The sequence below is a fragment of the Sinohyriopsis cumingii genome, chromosome 5 (genome assembly GCF_028554795.1).
Source record: "Sinohyriopsis cumingii isolate HCF-2022 chromosome 5, ASM2855479v2, whole genome shotgun sequence".
NCBI classification, from domain to species: Eukaryota; Metazoa; Mollusca; class Bivalvia; order Unionida; family Unionidae; genus Sinohyriopsis; species Sinohyriopsis cumingii.
This window is the reverse complement of record NC_142965.1, coordinates 72,056,423-72,074,692: the sequence shown is the minus strand read 5'-3', so window position 1 is coordinate 72,074,692 and position 18,270 is coordinate 72,056,423. Positions and strand designations below refer to the sequence as shown.

The 18,270-nt window shown below is 33.6% G+C and overlaps 1 protein-coding gene across 1 annotated transcript; it reads right to left on the bottom strand.

The window, feature by feature from the left end:
* Positions 1-2,162: 2,162 nt before the first annotated feature.
* LOC149799425 (uncharacterized) lies at positions 2,163-17,437 on the bottom strand. The gene is made up of 6 exons (XM_089957074.1): positions 17,355-17,437; positions 16,765-16,865; positions 12,711-12,828; positions 11,272-11,442; positions 5,934-6,097; positions 2,163-4,533 (listed from the first exon to the last, which is right to left on the bottom strand). Exons 1-6 carry the CDS (start codon positions 17,413-17,415, stop codon positions 4,435-4,437), a joined length of 714 nt encoding a protein of 237 aa, XP_089813200.1. The 5' UTR covers positions 17,416-17,437; the 3' UTR covers positions 2,163-4,434.
* Between the last annotated feature and the right edge of the window lie 833 nt (positions 17,438-18,270).

Genomic DNA, 18,270 nt, shown 5'->3' with positions numbered 1-18,270 from the left:
ACTTTATAAATGTGCGCGGTAAACGCCAGCACCAAATGATTAACAAACATAGCATACGACAAAACATTATAGCATGCACACATATAACACATACGCCTAAAGACGTGGCGAGGAAACGAGCCGAAAGGTGAAATAGCTTATAGAAGGAAGTACAAACCAAAATTATTAAAAGATTTATAACCAGTGGCAGAAAAGAAACTAACACCTGAATAAGTATGCCTCTATCAAAAAGTAAAAGGAACCCGAATGTAAATTATTATATATTTCTCTTTCTGACAAATTATTTTCGATGCATTTTACCAATCCTTACAGCAAAAGACTACGGTGAAGACAACACAGATATAAAAAGTTTTGTGAAAGGTTTTGCCAAAGGAAGTCACCTCAGAAGTCACCAGCTCTTCAAAGCTGTGGAATGGAGTGTGTCTACCAATAAAGCTTGATCAAAATTTGTATATAGCCTAGTATCATAAATAACTTGAACGAATTCGATATTGATGAGATGATTTTGCATTTGATTGGCCAAGATTATTACCGCAGACGAAAATGTACTTTGATGTGCTTTGGTCAGGTTTAACGAAGTTAGCCAGTAGCAAGAAAATGTCAGATGAGTTTGACTATCAGCGACATCAGCGCGTATTAATGTTCTAATTGATTGGTCTAACTTGAAAACTTTTGAGATAAATTTCGCATCGAAGTTTGATACAAAATGGTAATTAGCCTTGTATTATCAAGGTCATAGAAGGGTACTATCATGAGCGAGATTTAGACGCATTAATTGATTGATTTTATATCCGATTGACTTAATTTGTCAACTGTAACTCTTATTCCTGATTTGATTTTACTCAAACAGGATATATTGTCTTTGTCATCAAGATATTGAATAATGCAGATTATGAGCAATATATTCTCAAATTTATAATGCAGTATATTGTCAGATTGACTTAGCCTGATCAAATATCGATTGGAGTTTGGACAAACGTGGTAAATAACGTTATATTAGCACGGCTAGGTTCCGTAATAAATTTCATCTGCGCATAATGCTGAAGTAATTCTGCATTAGACTGGCTGAGCGATGTACTGACTTCGAGACTATTTCTCATGCCATTTGTGACAAATTATTCTATCATCGAGATCTTGAAAGACTTCCAATATGGTTGAGCTTCGTATACACTAATTATAAATTTATCTATGGAAAGCAGTTCTTTTAAACAACAATAAAACAGGTGAACTATTAAGTAAGCCTTGTGAACAATGTTATGGTCACTAAAACATCTTGTTATACTCTCGAGACAAACAATGTCACATGTTTCGTTGCAAAGTTTCATGTATCGCGCCTTTCGCAACCGAGTAGACAACCGCGTTCACGCGGCGGTGTACAGCATTGGACACATGATGAGAAGAGTACGGGCTGGATTCCCATAATGGGATCAGGTTTGTTCTTCGACAGGATTCTGTACTCTACTAAACTCGACTGGATACAATATTGATGCGTTGCAGTGCTGTAAAACACCAACCAAAATAAAATTTCACTGAACATCATAGTAGGTCATGGTTAGATTATTGGATCCACCTTCTATTTAGGTCATTAACCCTAGAATCCTGAAGGATACTACTGTTGCACTCAGTACAAACATAACTATTGTATTTTAGTTATTATAAAGTGTGCTAGACCATAGGGCGTTTGGCCTCTTACGTGAATTCTTGGGGTGGGGGTGGGTTATAAAGTTTTTGTTTCTCGAGGTCACGACATCGAACTCGCATATTTCTTGATCTTTGCACAAGACTAATTATAATACATATACACCATCTATGAAACTTTTCAAAATGTATTTGTCTCACATTTTAATTAAAATAAATATCATAAGAATATTTAGAACAAAATGCGACCTGCAGTCTCTTCCAAACCCTAAGACGTCTGTCCTCCTACCTTCCATTTATCCCAATAAAACGCCATTATTCTACACACAAACGATACAAATATTTTGTTTCTTCACAAGAACTTCAAGCTTTTAGCACCAACTATAAAGAAAGAGATAATGTTTAACAAAATAAACAAAACACAGTCAAGAAATCATATTTATTTTGTAAGACCAATGTATTTTAAATTATAAATATCCAAATTTCATTCCACAATGTTTTGCATTCGTCCGGTTAGTTACAATATGAATCATATCTTTAACAATATAAACATAATATGAATTTCTTCCAAAGCTAAAGAACATTTACGGTAAGATATCATAGAGCATTCAAATAAAAATATAAATATAATTCACAAAAGAACTGAAAGTCAACGTAAGTCATCCAGTGTTCACTGCGCGAAACGTAAACATCATAGTTATAATGAAATATAAGTTATACAATCAACCAAATCAGTTAAGACGAAGAACAGACTTTGAATTTATTTATCAGTTTGTTATGAAGTCTAAAAGCAAAGAAATATACGCTATTCATACCCATAATTTTGAAGTTGTATATCAAGCAGGGAATAAATGCTATTTATACCCGTAATTTTGAAGTTGTATATCAAGCTGGGAATAAATGCTATTCATATCCATAATTTTGAAGTTGTATATCAAGCTGGGAATAAATGCTATTCATACCCGTAATTTTGAAGTTGTATATCAAGCTGGGAATAAATGCTATTCATACCCGTAATTTTGAAGTTGTATATCAAGCTGGGAATAAATGCTATTCATATCCATAATTTTGAAGTTGTATATCAAGCTGGGAATAAATGCTATTCACACCCGTAATTTTGAAGTTGTATATCAAGCTGGGAATAAATGCTATTCATATCCATAATTTTGAAGTTGTATATCAAGCAGGGAATAAATGCTATTCATACCCGTAATTTTGAAGTTGTATATCAAGCTGGGAATAAATGCTATTCATATCCATAATTTTGAAGTTGTATATCAAGCTGGGAATAAATGCTATTCACACCCGTAATTTTGAAGTTGTATATCAAGCTGGGAATAAATGTTATTCACACCCGTAATTTTGAAGTTGTATATCAAGCTGGGAATAAATGCTATTCATACCCGTAATTTTGAAGTTGTATATCAAGCTGGGAATAAATGCTTAAAAGTACACTTAGGATAGTTAATTTCAACCTAAACTAATATCTAAAACATAGATAAATATAAACAGTTCTTTGAGGGAAAATCCAAACAATTAATTTGAAAAAGAATGCATTCAACTTACGAATAATTTTGTATTCGGAAAGCTGATGGAACATTTATGAAAGTAAATAAGCGCAAACAAATAAGCATCAATGAAAAGGCATGTTTAGCTTCATAACCACTTAACCTGGAAAATATATTTCGTTTGCAAGGGAAAGAATTATATATGAGTATATTGCTATTGTTAGTTTAGGAGCAAGAAAAAAAACTAAAGCAAGAAAGTGGATGGAGGCGTACTCTGCTAGAAGTAAATGGGATCGATGTACGATTTGTATTAAAACCAGTTTAAGTACATATACGGCAACTATTTGGAAACGTTCATAACCAATATAGATTGTATGTCTTATTTTTAAATCAGACAACGTTTGCTATGACATGAAACGAACTGTTCAGCTTTGTCGCACGAAATACGAACATACACTGAACGCCATTATTGAGCATGAAATTCGTAGGATTGTTCAAATTTGAGTTAAATGGTTATCCATTGCAAGAATGTTTATGGTATTAGAAGAAAGTATTACTCAAGGAACGATACAGGTAACGATATTAGGCAAATGCTTAAATAAATATGTTATTAAAAGGAGTATTTAATTATTCATGTGGAAATTTAATTTTTCAAGCATGCTAAAATCATGAAAAGTGGAATAGAATTAAGTATTTAATGTCAACAAGGATGATATTTCAGCATATGTTGATAAGTGTTATATGGTAGATACCACGAATGCCATTCCGTATGGTCACTAATCTGTATTAACGTGCTAGTTGATCTAATAAAATGGTCTCAAAGAGTTATCCTTTTATTTGATGCTTCATACGGATTTTATCCACAAACAAATCAGAGATATAAGAGTATATGATGGCTTATGTAATAAAATAACTCAAGGTGATATGGGCTCTTCATAATTGAAGTATCAAAGTTGTATCCGGAATTTTGAAAAACATGCCACAAAGCAAACATTATTAAACTACTACTGATCATTGATATTAAAAAAAAGTAGTCGAAAATTGTTTCCAAATACTGCCTCTAGTCTATTTTGTTTGTCATGCAGACATCCAACAGTTTGTGTTAAAATGTGTCTTAAAACAATGTGTACGGTCAATTTGTTTTGATTCAAACAACAACCAATATCAAGAATCATGAAAAATATCGCACTGACAATCACCAAATCTGCAAACTACATCAATCGTAAACTGTGTTGTCTAAATTTAATTGTCATAATATTTTTTGGATGGTGAAAAGATAATGTTTTGATTAGCACAGGTTCAAAAGGTAGTGTGTAGTCATGTAGACGTGTAAAGTTGTCAGGACACCTTGACGGTAGAGACAGCTCGGCACAGTCTTCATAAATAGCTGAAAAAAAACAATTATATGCAAATTAAAGACAAGAGCAATAGAGCTTTTAATTTCCACACAGGACAAATAAGCAATCATTTCAGTTATATCCTTAGATTTAAGTTTTCTTTTCACAGTAAACATGTGTTGGTCGCGAAACGTCCTTAGACCAGGAGACGATTTGTTTATATCGAAAGAAGTCCTCCTAGCAAAGGCTAAGCAAAGCAGTCTCGAAATCTTATGATGAACTTATTAGTGAATCGATCTGTAGGGACACATGTATACAATTAAATATTATATTAAGATGTTTCCTGCTTCAAAACCTTATGTATAACAAATAAAGTAAGGGCATTACATATACAGTTTCATGTTGAATGATTACTATTGCATATATTGTAATTAATGTGTAGATGGCGTGTGTATGTGGTTAGAAAATATCCATTCCAGCAACTGTATTGGAGGATTAAGATGTAGAGTCAAATCTATAAAGTAAATTGCGTCTTCGAGTCTTTATTCGTCTTCTATTTTTTGTTGAAACATAGCAGAGTAATTTTTACAAGACCATATTGTTTTCAAAACCGGTTTATTTTCAAGTACGTTTAGGCAGAACTGATTCTTGAGTTGTCTTCCTTTTCCATTTCAATGAATGAACCTCTATTAATATTGTCATTAGAGTCAGCCAGTAGGATTTTTATCCAAACGTGTTTGGTTGGTTTATAGATCAGTTTTACCTCATCCTTGTGTTTTCATGAATTTTTGCACTTTCCTGTGTCCACCGTTTTAGCTTCTGGCAAGAATTATCTCGGCCAATAAAACTCCTTACAGGACCAGGACCCGATACATACGCAACACTTTAAAATTGTATCAGGTGTATCTAGAGTACAATAATTAATCTTTGTCTGGATGAACGATACTAGTGCCCATAGAAGGACATAAAAGGAATATACTCTTGATCACGTGAAATGTTGCTTTCAAAATCGTCTTTCGTCTTTTCTTCAAACCATTTTAGCTTTCAGAAAACGGTGACTTATTTCCAAAATCATCTTATTGTTACGAACGTCTTGCTCTTAAGATGCATCAAACGGGCAAACTAACACGCATTTATGCTTACCATGCATTGTTATTCTTTTGCGGAAATGGCATGGGGTGAATCAAACAGAGAATAAAGCAAATGTTCAGTGTAAAGTGCAAATGATGGTTTGTTATTTCCAGCTTGTATCCTGAAGAAAAAAAATTAAAACAATGACTCCAGCACAACAATTCAATTCGTTAGTGATTTATATGCCAGATAACCGCTTTTCAAATGCGCAAAACGTCAAGAAAATATAGAGAATAGTTTTTGTAGATCTGTTAAAAAAGAATATATTAAAATTTACTGAATTTAGATACACCGTTTGCTAAGAAAATCACTGTCTCACCGAGTAGGATGCTGGTGTTGGGTGTTCCAGACGTTGCGAGCTGGCGATATTGCTTTGTATAGCCCAGCCGAACGCATTCAGTTCACCTTTGTTGTAGAGGAGGAAGACCGGGAACAGCTCGTTGCAAGGCGCATCAACCCGTAAGTTATACCAATAGTGAACACCTAACCGGGAGATGAAAACAACCTTTCTTAAACCGAAGAAAAAAATTATGTTTGTAAATACTCATATGCCTATCAATATTTTACTCAAATAATTGTACTTTAAGATCTTGCGCTTTTCACAGAGCTTTTAAAACCATCACCAGGATCATGTTAGGGATAGTCGTTCATACTTTTTGCATTTTGTTCCAGATAGAGTTATTTTCTTTGCTTTGAATCAAATTTAGTTGCGTATTAAAGATAGTTGAAAAAATATAAGACGTATCTGTACTGTCAATGTTTTATATGGTAATCTTGAAAGGTACCCTTATCGAAACATACAAAGTGTCAACTTACATCAAAACAAAGCATAGTATTAAGCAGCTAGAGATGTGTATGACGATGTTAGAAGAAACAATGGAGCAATTCTACACAGGCACAATACAGCCATATATATATATATATATATAATCAATTCCTGTTGCAATATTTGACTTTTAAGGTAGTCAACACAGCACATGTGTATCTGTTTTAATCATAAAACTTTTCACAAATAACTTAAAAGACAACACCCAGAAAAAGCGCACACAAATTCTTCTCCAGACATAACGCAGGTAGCGACTACGCAATACTTCCATTTTGGAACCTAGAATATTATATACTTAAAGCATCGGTTACGTTTCGTTATTTCCTTTTACCATTTAGTTTGATTCATTCTATATATTATTTAGTACACACCGTGCTTTGTACATCATAAGTCCCAGTTTCATTGACTTTGTCAAAAGTTCACATCACATCTTGCTTTAGCATTGTTTTAATGTATCATCGTCCGATTTCTTTTTTCAAAAGTCTAATGGACAATTATTTGAATTTGATTTTTCGGGATACGCTATACTATCTCGCTAAATAGATAATGATATACCGTTGTCAACTGGTGCAAATAGATATGGTTGCAGGACAATGTCATAGTGTACTCCTTGTCTTTTTTGTTTTAGTTTCTAAATTTAGATTGCGTGATTTATTTATTTAAAATGGGTTAAAGTTAATTCTCTAGTGAATAAAACGGGGATCGGGATATATGCTCTGGCTTTGTATGGTATAGTTAGGGTTTTGTGAGTAGGAGAGTCAAGTCTGTTTTGGAGACTGGTTACCGTATTATAAAAACTATTGTGATTGAAGTGATGCATATGAACTTTGCAGTGTGTACATGTCTTTTATTTGATTATTGTCATTTTCTAGTCGGCTTGGTTTAGTAATGATAATTAGTCTGAAACAAAATTTGTTTTAAATTTAAGTTCAAGGCCTAATCGTGCTTACAGTTCCATAGAATGTTCCATTACAATTGTTCATTTTCTCGATATAATATATTGTGTCAGGTGACATTCGGTATATAAAATAGACTAGGTAAATAATTATTCATTACTGTTTTATGATCAGTCTGTGAAATAACTTGTAGGTTGCGCTAGATATAATCTGCGAGGATTCTTTATTAAACTTATTCACTGAAATTATACTTTGGATTAAAAGAGAAGTCTGGGATTATACAGGACTTGCTCAAATACATTGAGGATTATATTATTGTGGTGTATTAAGACATTCAAGATTTTTCGAATTCATTCGAAACTTTCTACACTTTTGAACATGTGATGGAAGATGTAGGATTATTTAAGGTTTGAATTCACAATTCTGTAGCATTTTTTGAATTTTCATATTTTATCTTAAAGAAAAAGATTATCTTTCACGCCTGCTTAAATTGTTGGTTTCACCTTCTTGCTGTTCCTTGGTTTAAGAGCACAGAGTCGTAATAATTACTACTACTTGTTTCTCTCAGTACGAATTTGTCCTCAAACATTTGATAAACACAAAATAAGACCGATTGATCATAAAACTTTGTTGGATTACCACTGTGACAGACTTTACACTAAAGCACCCATTAATACCGTGAAGAAAACGTAGCCAAAACAACTCAGCCCACTTTTTTGCTATAGCAAACAAACCGACCTGCCTTTGAACTGCATTCGCTAATGGTATTTGATGATGAGTTTTTCAGCAAGCGGGGTTATAACTGCATCGGGCAATAAGGCAAAGGATAATCTTCATAGCAATCCCTGGGACGGCAAAAGACACACGCCATAGATACTACCTTCTTGCATTGTTTCAAGATTTACATACGGAATGTGCACTGAGCTATCAATATTCATGAGTCTATTCTCTTAGTATCTTTGCACTTCATTGGTTGTACCTGTACATTTCATGCACGACTTTAGATATTCTCATATTTAACACTTGCACCATTCTTGCTACATTGTGCAAATAAGAAACAAACATATTGGACTAATCCCAGACAGTGTATATTACGTATATATAAACCTGATGAGATGAATGTTACAGGTAAATATAACTACAATGGAGCTATTAAGGATTATGACCCCATTGGACGTATTTATCGCACCTGTTGGTTCTTGTTCTTACATGTTGAACGTAAATTATAATTGGTAAATACTAACCAACAGCACAGTCCAAGTATAATAAACATACTGAGTGTTGGATAGAAAGTTTGAGAATATCTAGATCTGAAAGGATTGTTCATCTTTAGTCTAGAATCTGTGTATAATAATCATCACTCTAAAGTGTGTGGATTAGTGACCTTAGGGAGAGTGAAAGTAACTAATTTAAAAGTGTCTTACTTTTCTCTGCTGGATGATGCTGTATTACAATTAAATAAGCAGGTCCAAACATAAATACAACTAATTAACTGTGACTACATTTAATATTAATTTAAAAAAAGATTCACATCAAAATATTATTTACATTCGTACTCAAATATTTGAAATTGTTCAAATATTGCATAGCTTACCTTCATGGCACTAAGAACATGTTGATAACGATCAAATATTACATAATGCTAGTATTAGTAAACTGGAATTTAAAGAACATAGGAAGTGAAATCAGTCAAATAGAACATGGTGCAAGACTCATACATCTGTATGGCATATGGAACCTCATTTTGTTTGTTGGGTATCAAAATCGACCTCAATTGTGACATTGCTTTTTCGAATTGCTGAAAATCTTTTGGTTCATCGGTATATGGTGACATTCAACTAATTGTGTCCATTTTAGAATCATTACTTGCGCAGTATTGCCAACCCAACAACCGACAGAAAATCTAGTCCGTTTCAACGCATGAATATACTGCATTCAATATAAGAGGGGTATTTGAAAGTCCTGAATAATAGTTTGCGGTATAACAAATTGCTTTAGTAGCAAAGAGCACTTCAGTGCGTCCTGTCAAAGAACACATTACAACCCGACACCACTTCTCATTCAGATATTCTAATTATTAAAGACCAATTTGATTTTACCTTTTACTGTGTTGCTCATACATGGCAAAACGGCACCTACAACTGCATGGCAGCTTTAACATTATCTGCTCGACAGTAAATGACTTGGATCATCTGGGGGTGGGGTATTATGCAGATTACGACCAAGCTGGATATTGTGCCCCTTCAGAAGTCCATCAGAATGACCTGTAACGGACTAGATGATACCTCGGCTCATGGTATACGAAAATAACGTTTCGCACATATGGGAAACACTTTGGGTTGACAAAACTGTCCAGTGACACAAGCAGACTTCATCACATGTATATTTGCATATAAAAGCAATGTGTACACAACATTCTTGAGAATCCACACACATTGTGGATTTTGGTATCTACTCGTTTTCAGTGATCCTTACTTGATTCCTTTTCAGTTTGGTTCATAAAAGTAAATCTGAGTATCTCATCCATGCTTCTTCGTTATCTTTTTCATGCTTGGTGCGTCGTTCTTCGGCGAATTAGACCCAATTCTGATTTTGATTAGCCGTCAACAACAGATCAATATTGCACACCTTCCTAAACATCAAACAATCATGTAATATATTATAAAGTACTACGAAGCAATGGCTGTGATAATAGAAATATCTCTCATTGTGTATTAAGGATCTTCATAAATTGCCCCCATCACAGCCGATACTCCCCGCTCACAAATTTTCAGATAGACGTCTTCCAAAATGTGTGTTAACTTCCATGGATTCTCCATCATCTTATAATGAAACAACATCGGAACTGTAAGACTGACAGAGTTACATTCGTGAACTATGTCCATTTTAGCATTGATATTAGTCATGTCCATTTTGGCATTGATATTAGTCAGAGAGAACGCCAAGAGGGCCAGGATTTACAGTAACATAATTTGTCTCCTATTGCAACATTTTGAGGTCAGTGTCATTTACCTATGGTATGTTACACATATATCTGCATTTGTCTGGTATGCTCCACGTTCAGATGCAGATTAGTTTTACAGAACGTTATGATGTCCATCATTTGGCATACAATGTATTGATATGTCCAAAGAAACAAAACCACTAGCTCAAAATATCAGAACTTCTGATTTATAACTAAACTGTTAACATCAAGCTAACGTGGTGATGTTGGCTAATGCAAAGCGTGCTTACATAATGCTTCATTTACTCATAAATTAGTGTTTAACAGAATGCACGATACACAATGTCAGCAGCAATTTTAAGTCCCCATGCTGAGTCAGGAAGATACCAATTTCACAAGTAATCATCTAGATTTATCATACGAATATCTACCAGATGAGCAACGACTATATCTTTGTGTGAATATTTTCAAACTAACAGTTACTACTTGTTTTGCATAAAGCTTTCAACACCGTTGCCCACAAAAAGTAATGAAGTCGCAGCATAATATCACATGGACTAATTAGTGTCTTAGGTCACAAATAAGAGCCATGTCCATCCTTTCCAAATGAAAAGATCTTCAAGTGACAAAGATTTATCAGACAATATTTATTGTATATTACTTGATATGTTCACTGACGAATATTATTTAGTGTTCTGTAGATTAATTGCCAGAGGAAATTACAATACATATTTTGTCCGGTGTATCAAATAATTTAATTGGAAAGCAAACCGAGCAATATAGGTTCATCACGAGAGCATGAATAGAAAAATTCGTTAGAAAAAGTGAACCTTTCTCTTACTAAACATGCCTACGATTGAGATTAAGAGTTATGGTCCGTGCTAAGATATAGATAAATGCGAAATTTGGTACATTACTTGATTATGTGAAAGACAAAATAAATCTTAAACTTATTATGAAAGATGCAATCTAAAAATTAATCCATACTAACCCATAGATGGGAAGCATTTGCCTTTTGTCCATCCAGTAGATGCCACTTCATCCTCACGTGTTGGTGCTGTTATGACGTCAGTCGGGAGTGTCCCATTTTGGATATGGAGAAGTGTTCCTGTACCGTGAGTGTTGAAGTCTGACTGAGTTCGGCCGATGGTACATACAGTAGCTGAATATCAAATATGAATTTAATCATGCGAAACTTATACATAATGAAATTTTATTTTGTTGTTGTTTTTCTGGAGCATCACCAAATGTGTTACATACAGTATCTTTAAATTTGCAACACGTTAGTAAATCGTTGATTGGTAATAAGTAATGAACGAAGATGTTTTCAATGCTCTTTGTTATCTTCTGATTAGATCCGACAGTTGGACATAACTGTTCTATACTCACATGGAATACCCAATCCAAAAGGTCGAACAGGAAAGCGATTTCCTAAAATTGTAAACTACCACATAACCCTATAGAAAGGCGCTGATTCGTTTTATCCTTTATGTGATATCAGACACTTTATTATTCACTTGGATCAAAAGCCACGCTCACCACAGATTGAAACTGAACAAAATGTATATGTTTAAGTTGTTTCCTTAAAAGTACATTTAGGATAGTAGGTTCATTTGCTAACGTTTCTTCCTTAGTTTTTTTTCTCAGACATTACAGTTGCCATTTTTTAATCGACGTAGAAGCACAACATAATAAATGCTACCCTTACCGAACCTTAGTAGCAAAATTATTTACATGGCATATTCGAACTGTTATACAAATAATGTTATAGTCCCTTATAATATTAATGTGTATAGGTGTCAATGATGATGTCAAACGGAGCTTCTAAACCTTTCCATAACTTAGATGAGTAGTTTCATTTATGCATACCCTTAAAACTTATACGATGGTAATGCAGTCTCAATCACAATATATTCAGTGTCATGGCAGAGAAGACTCATATCGTTCAATCGTTTGCTTATTAACTTATAGGACATGTATAACATGATATGGCGTTCATGGCTTATCCTGGCTTTTCCAGAAGGTGCTTTGTTTAACACCATCGACTTATAAGCTATAGACATTAATCTCTAAACTTTACCGCGTTTCATTAAAATATATTATTAAAATACAGTCAGCTTCACCTTCCAAATAGTATTTTTTTCATTGGATGCCTCAAGTATATAAATGCACAGACACTGCAATAGCCTGGTTCGGTCCAGGATTTATTTAGTGTGTGTGTGTGTGTTTGATGTTAATTTGGATTTTTAACGTAGCTTTGAAATGTATTGAGTCATATCGCTACTATGTCTACAGTGTGGCTGTTTATAGTGATAGGCTTAAGAGGGTACTACTTTATTAATAAATATGATATTACTTGTAACAAACTATAGAAATGTAGGGATCAATTATCCAACAAATAACTGACAACGAATCACAAACGTAACCAACCTGGATCTGTAAAATACGCTGTGATGATATACAAATCATCATCGTCCACAAATGGAGCGTTGATTTGCTGTTGGAACGGATAGTTTTCACCACTTCCGGTTTTCATATCTTTGGAAATCTAAAGTGGATGATACTTGACAGTTTAGTATGGCAAATATAATGGTATTCTATCTGCAAATTGTACTAATTTACAGATCAAGATACAATATATTAAAGTTGTTAAACAACAGATGTTCATCTCTATTAGATTGAAATATAAAACATATGTTTACTTTGCATGTGTTATTATACTAGGACTTTTATGAAAGATTTGACACCTGTATATGCCAAGTGACTTAGCATGAACACAATTTGGATGAAGAAATTGGCTGCGTATAGTCAGGTTTTCCTTGTAATATTTTATGACATGAGGATATTTCGCTGGTCGAGCGAAACCAATGCCATTTGTCTCTAATTTTATATTTGTGCCGCTCGTTCAACCTCCGCCCATGCGTTAAGGCCTTTTTAGATCCGAGCGTAGTGTGTATATACGGAATCATAAAAATATACCTCCGGTTTCTGATCAAACTTGCTAAATTATTACTGCTTACTGTGATGAAATTAGCAAGATGTTGCCTATTATCAACAAATTAAGTACATCATGCAAGTATCTGCAAGCATGGTCAACGTGTGTCACAGTTTGCATCAGGGTTCCTGCCACAAATTTTTTTAAAAAAGATTGAAGACCTTTTCCAGACATAAAAATTAAAATTTCCAGACCAATAAAACGTTTATTCACCTGAATAGCCAATATGATAATTTAGTATTAAGTTTGGAAGGCCCTCTCTATGCTTCAAAGTCATCAGCTTCTTCCCATAAGGGTTATAAACGCAATGTCCAGCCATTCGTTAAATATCAGGTCCACCAGGCACACAAAAAGATGTATTTTTAAGAAGAACTGTATGTTAACCTTTCTGGATTTACCCTCATTATTACATATTTATATTTTTCTTTTCTTTTCACACTCATAAAGATGTTACGCCAAAGGTAGATTAAGAATCGAAATAACAAATTTTCGGACTTAGGAATTTGCAAAAATTGTTAAAATATATAAACACTTTTTAAAGTAAACTAACTTAAATACATGTGATATCTCTGCATTTCTTCAAGTGAATTCAAAAGACAATGAAAACTTATATCCCCATGTTATTCCTATCAAAGATAATGTGATTGTAAATCGTCCACGATTGTGCGTTATAATTCACCTAGCATTGATTTACTCCGAAAGAAAATTATAACCCGTGTGAATCGAAGAATATAAATCCGTGTTACTATTCATTGTTTAAATTGTACTCTTCTTCTACATGTAAACGGGGTAGTAACTCAAAGATCCAGGCAATAATTTAAAATATTTCCCATGAATAAGACGGAGTTAATCAGAATTTATAAGTCCAGAGATATTTACTAACAATTGTAAAATGAATAGTCCAACATTTTACACCTCAGACTTATCAAAATTACATATCAAGTGCTTAAACAGCTATGAATTTGTTATATGGTATGCCGATTTTGGTCAAAAGGTTTACACTTTTGCAGTGTAATATATTTTTGAACTTTCAAAATGACGTCAGTTCCTGCTCTGATTACATGCGTGACCCACTCAGATCAAAGCTCAATTTCAGAAAAGCTCCTTTAGCTAAAATTGTCACTTTAACACTTTTGTAGCTCTGACAAGTTGTTGTAATTCATAGCTTTAAAATAAACTGACATCACTAAATCTGCTAGTAGGCATATTTGCCGAACAGCATCCTCTATATGAACCGCGCCAGGAATCGGCCTTTAGGATTGTCTAGGTAGCCCGTATTTTAAACATGTATTTGTAAACCTTCATCGATACATGGTTCGAACTACGACACAATGACATGTCCAGGACACAATGAGACAATTAAACTTAATGAATTTGAAAGAGTGTGAATGGCATCGTGTGAATGGGAACAACGAACATTTAAGACATTTTTCAGTTTTAGTCATTTTTTAATTTTTTCAGACCTTTTCAAGGCCTGTAAAAGCAATTATTAAATTTAAGACTTATTCCAGGATTCCAGAACTACGCGGAAACCCTGTTGTATTATTTAACACTATTGCAAACGGTTTATATCGTCCAATGTGCAAATTTTCATGTAGGAAAACGTATGTTAGAAAGAAGATTTAAACAAGCTATGACATTTTAATGATATCTGTAAACATATATTGCCTCAGCTGAAGAAAGAAACGGTGCTAAACGGCTAAGGTATCTGTCAAAAACAACTTAATATATCTTATATGCAAATGGTAATCTGTAACTCAAACTGTATCAAAATTAGTACTTGGATATCATATAAATCGATTATAACTTAAATGGGACCAGGGAAAACATCAGTACGTTTTGGCAATAAGAGTATGTAATTTACGTGGTCGGAAGTGGCGAGCTGCGGAGTGAATAGATTAGAGAAGAAAAGAAGCGGATTTATTGTGCATTTAAGACACTGATTAAATATACATTTTATTAACGAATGTAAGCAACATTTGATAATGGCACAGTTCTGGGGCCATGTTAGGGCAAGAAATTATATCATATAAATAGATAAGTCATTTGTAACAAAGACGTTATATAGCGATATTTTCTAGGCTTAAATCAATGCTAGCCGATATACCACCAATAATGTCAAAAAATATAATCTTACTTGGTATTACTAGATGGGTTATATGCCATCTGGAAAGAACTGTCCTAGTGGTTAAACTATTCTATTACTGTCATAATTCTCAAGATTATTGAATCTTTTATTTTATTTGAACATTCAAGAATCCATTTTAATGATGGTAAACTCTTACCACAATACAATTTATTTTGCTTGGTTTCTGTGATGTTGCTGGTTTCCTCAACCATGATCATTATCTTTAATACAATGAACACCTTGTAATTATTTGATAACAAATAACTGAGCTCTGATTAGTTAGCTGGTGTGTGCCCCAAATATTTCCGTTTTAAATATACACATTCAATAAAATCAAGTATGAATAAGTCCTTAGATGTGACAAAGCTCTTTTCTTAAAATAATAAAACATGACTAGAACATTGTTTTATCGAAGGTTTGATTGTAAGAACTTGTGTATAGGATCAATCCATGATTACGTTTTCGCAATGGATTGCCTTCCCGGTGCACAGGATGCATGGATATTTTAAGTTCTTCCCCAGTGAAAACGGTAATTATCCATACATTTGGCGTAAAGTAGTCAATTCCAATCAATCATGAAGATGGTCGCCAGTAGGTATTAACGCAGCGTGTGACAGTTGCTAGAAATTCTAGTTATCAGTTTGATATAATTTGATTTTATATGAAAAGTATGCGTTTTAGAAGTATCTTGCAGTGATGAAAAGTGGTTGGCTGTATTGTTTAAGAAAAGTTCTGTACAATCTGACAGCGTTTAATCTAGTCCATCGTGGATCTCCATAATCAGAAATCATCTATATATTTTGCTAAATATATTAACACATTTGTGTGTAATTTGATAGTTCTGAAAATAACTTTATTACCACAGCGAGTTGGCAGACCAATGTACGAAAATGTCAGATTGGATACGTCTTACTGATGTCACAGCTATTGCCATCATGGAGACTTTGTTATCCCAGTTCATCGTCAAGACTAGTTATTAAGCCACCATATATTTAAGACTTCATCGGATTTAAATAAAATATGGGTATATATTTCCATTCACGTAGCATATTCATTCAATGTATATATGTAAATATGAGATCGTTTGCCTTTCCCAACCGGTATATCATTCATTTTCTCCGTATTTTTTATTAGTCGCATGACAACAGTCCCATTATGATAATTGCTGAACGTTTACACCACAAATGTGTTTAAGAACAGGTAAGTGCAAATGTTCATGTGTTTATATAAGGAAAGTAATATTAAAGTTTAGAGAAATAAAACAATGTCAAACCTCTTCAAATAAACGGACAACTTCTGGTTCGTTCATAGATGACATAACATACATGATTAAATGTTGATTGACGATGATCTACACCTACCCCCATCTGTATCCCAGCTATATAGCCATTAACATCGTATAGCAACATCACGGAAGGGTCATCGTCTTTCCAATATCTATTGCCAGCGAAAGGTCTCGAAGCTGAAGTTGCAAAGTATGGAAAAGTTCAGAGAAATGTGTGCAGTAGATATCAACGTATGTAACAGTCGCACACAACAGCCAGTAGCGTGATCTCGGATCCTTGATCAAAGCGTACACTTACAGATCAACGCTGGTGATTTCAGCTTAAACGTATAGGTAGAGCAAACTGTATAGACACTTATATGTCCAACTCTTAGCTGTTCGATGTAGAGAGTACTTTCCACTTTGAAAATGTACATGAATGACAAAATAGTGGTTCAAAGTAAACATGTCAGTAATCAATCATTAATAATAACAATATGAAATTTTTAATATAATATTAAGGTATGTGAACAAATCTAGCTTTATCTGTATATAATGAGCTTCGAACATTTTAAATGGAATTAAGGTGTCTATAGTTCATGCAAAGCATCAAAAGTATCTGAAGAGAGGATCATCAATGCAGGACTTCGTTTCCATTTCCAGGTAATTTATTCATATTGTACCTACCACTGCAGTTCGACTTCATGACAAACCCCTCCAATATGGCATCCTGCTCTGTTCGTGTCATGGTCGCGTAATTGTTCGAGTTGAAGGGATTCATTCCCCACTTTACTAAAACGATACATAAAATGAATTGAAAATTAAGTAAGTCAAAGTTAGAAGAATAATATCATTTTTGTAAATATTGCAACTAAGAATATACAAACAATAGTACCTAATAATATGCAACACATGTACTTACATGAACGATAGTTTAACTTAACATTTTATGTTGCTAGTGGACCTTGTCCAGAAATTTAAACGCTTGCATAATGATATTTTCTTAGCTATACCACATAAGACATAGCATTATTCATACAATTGAGATCGACACCTTTAGGGGCAGACAATCATAAACTTAAAAAAGAACGATTTATCAAAGCGTGCTAGAAAATTTACCAAGAAAATCATTGATATTTTGGACGCTATTTCGTTTACTAAAACTAATTGCCGAGGTAATATGCTAATTTGCCTGTGACGACCCTACAAATATTACAATTAATTCATACTTAAAATAATTGATAAGATAGTTCTAACCTCTGAGATTGTTCCAATTTGGCTCTGAAAAATATGATGAAAGGTAAAGGAGTAAATATTTTATGAATAAACGATGGGCATATGTAAAATTATATACTGTAATAATGAAACTCGATTTTCAATTACTTTTTTCTTTTTTATTTCGACAAAGGGTATTATTAGTTCCGATAACACATTTTTTGCAATGTTTAATATAATAAATATAACAATATAATTATATTATTAGTCTTTCAGTGTAACATTTAAAAGAAAGGGATACATTCTGATCTCACCGCATATTTCCAAGAAGAAAAATATGTTCTTAGCATTGCTGTGGAGATTTGCAGTCATGTCAATGTACACTTTA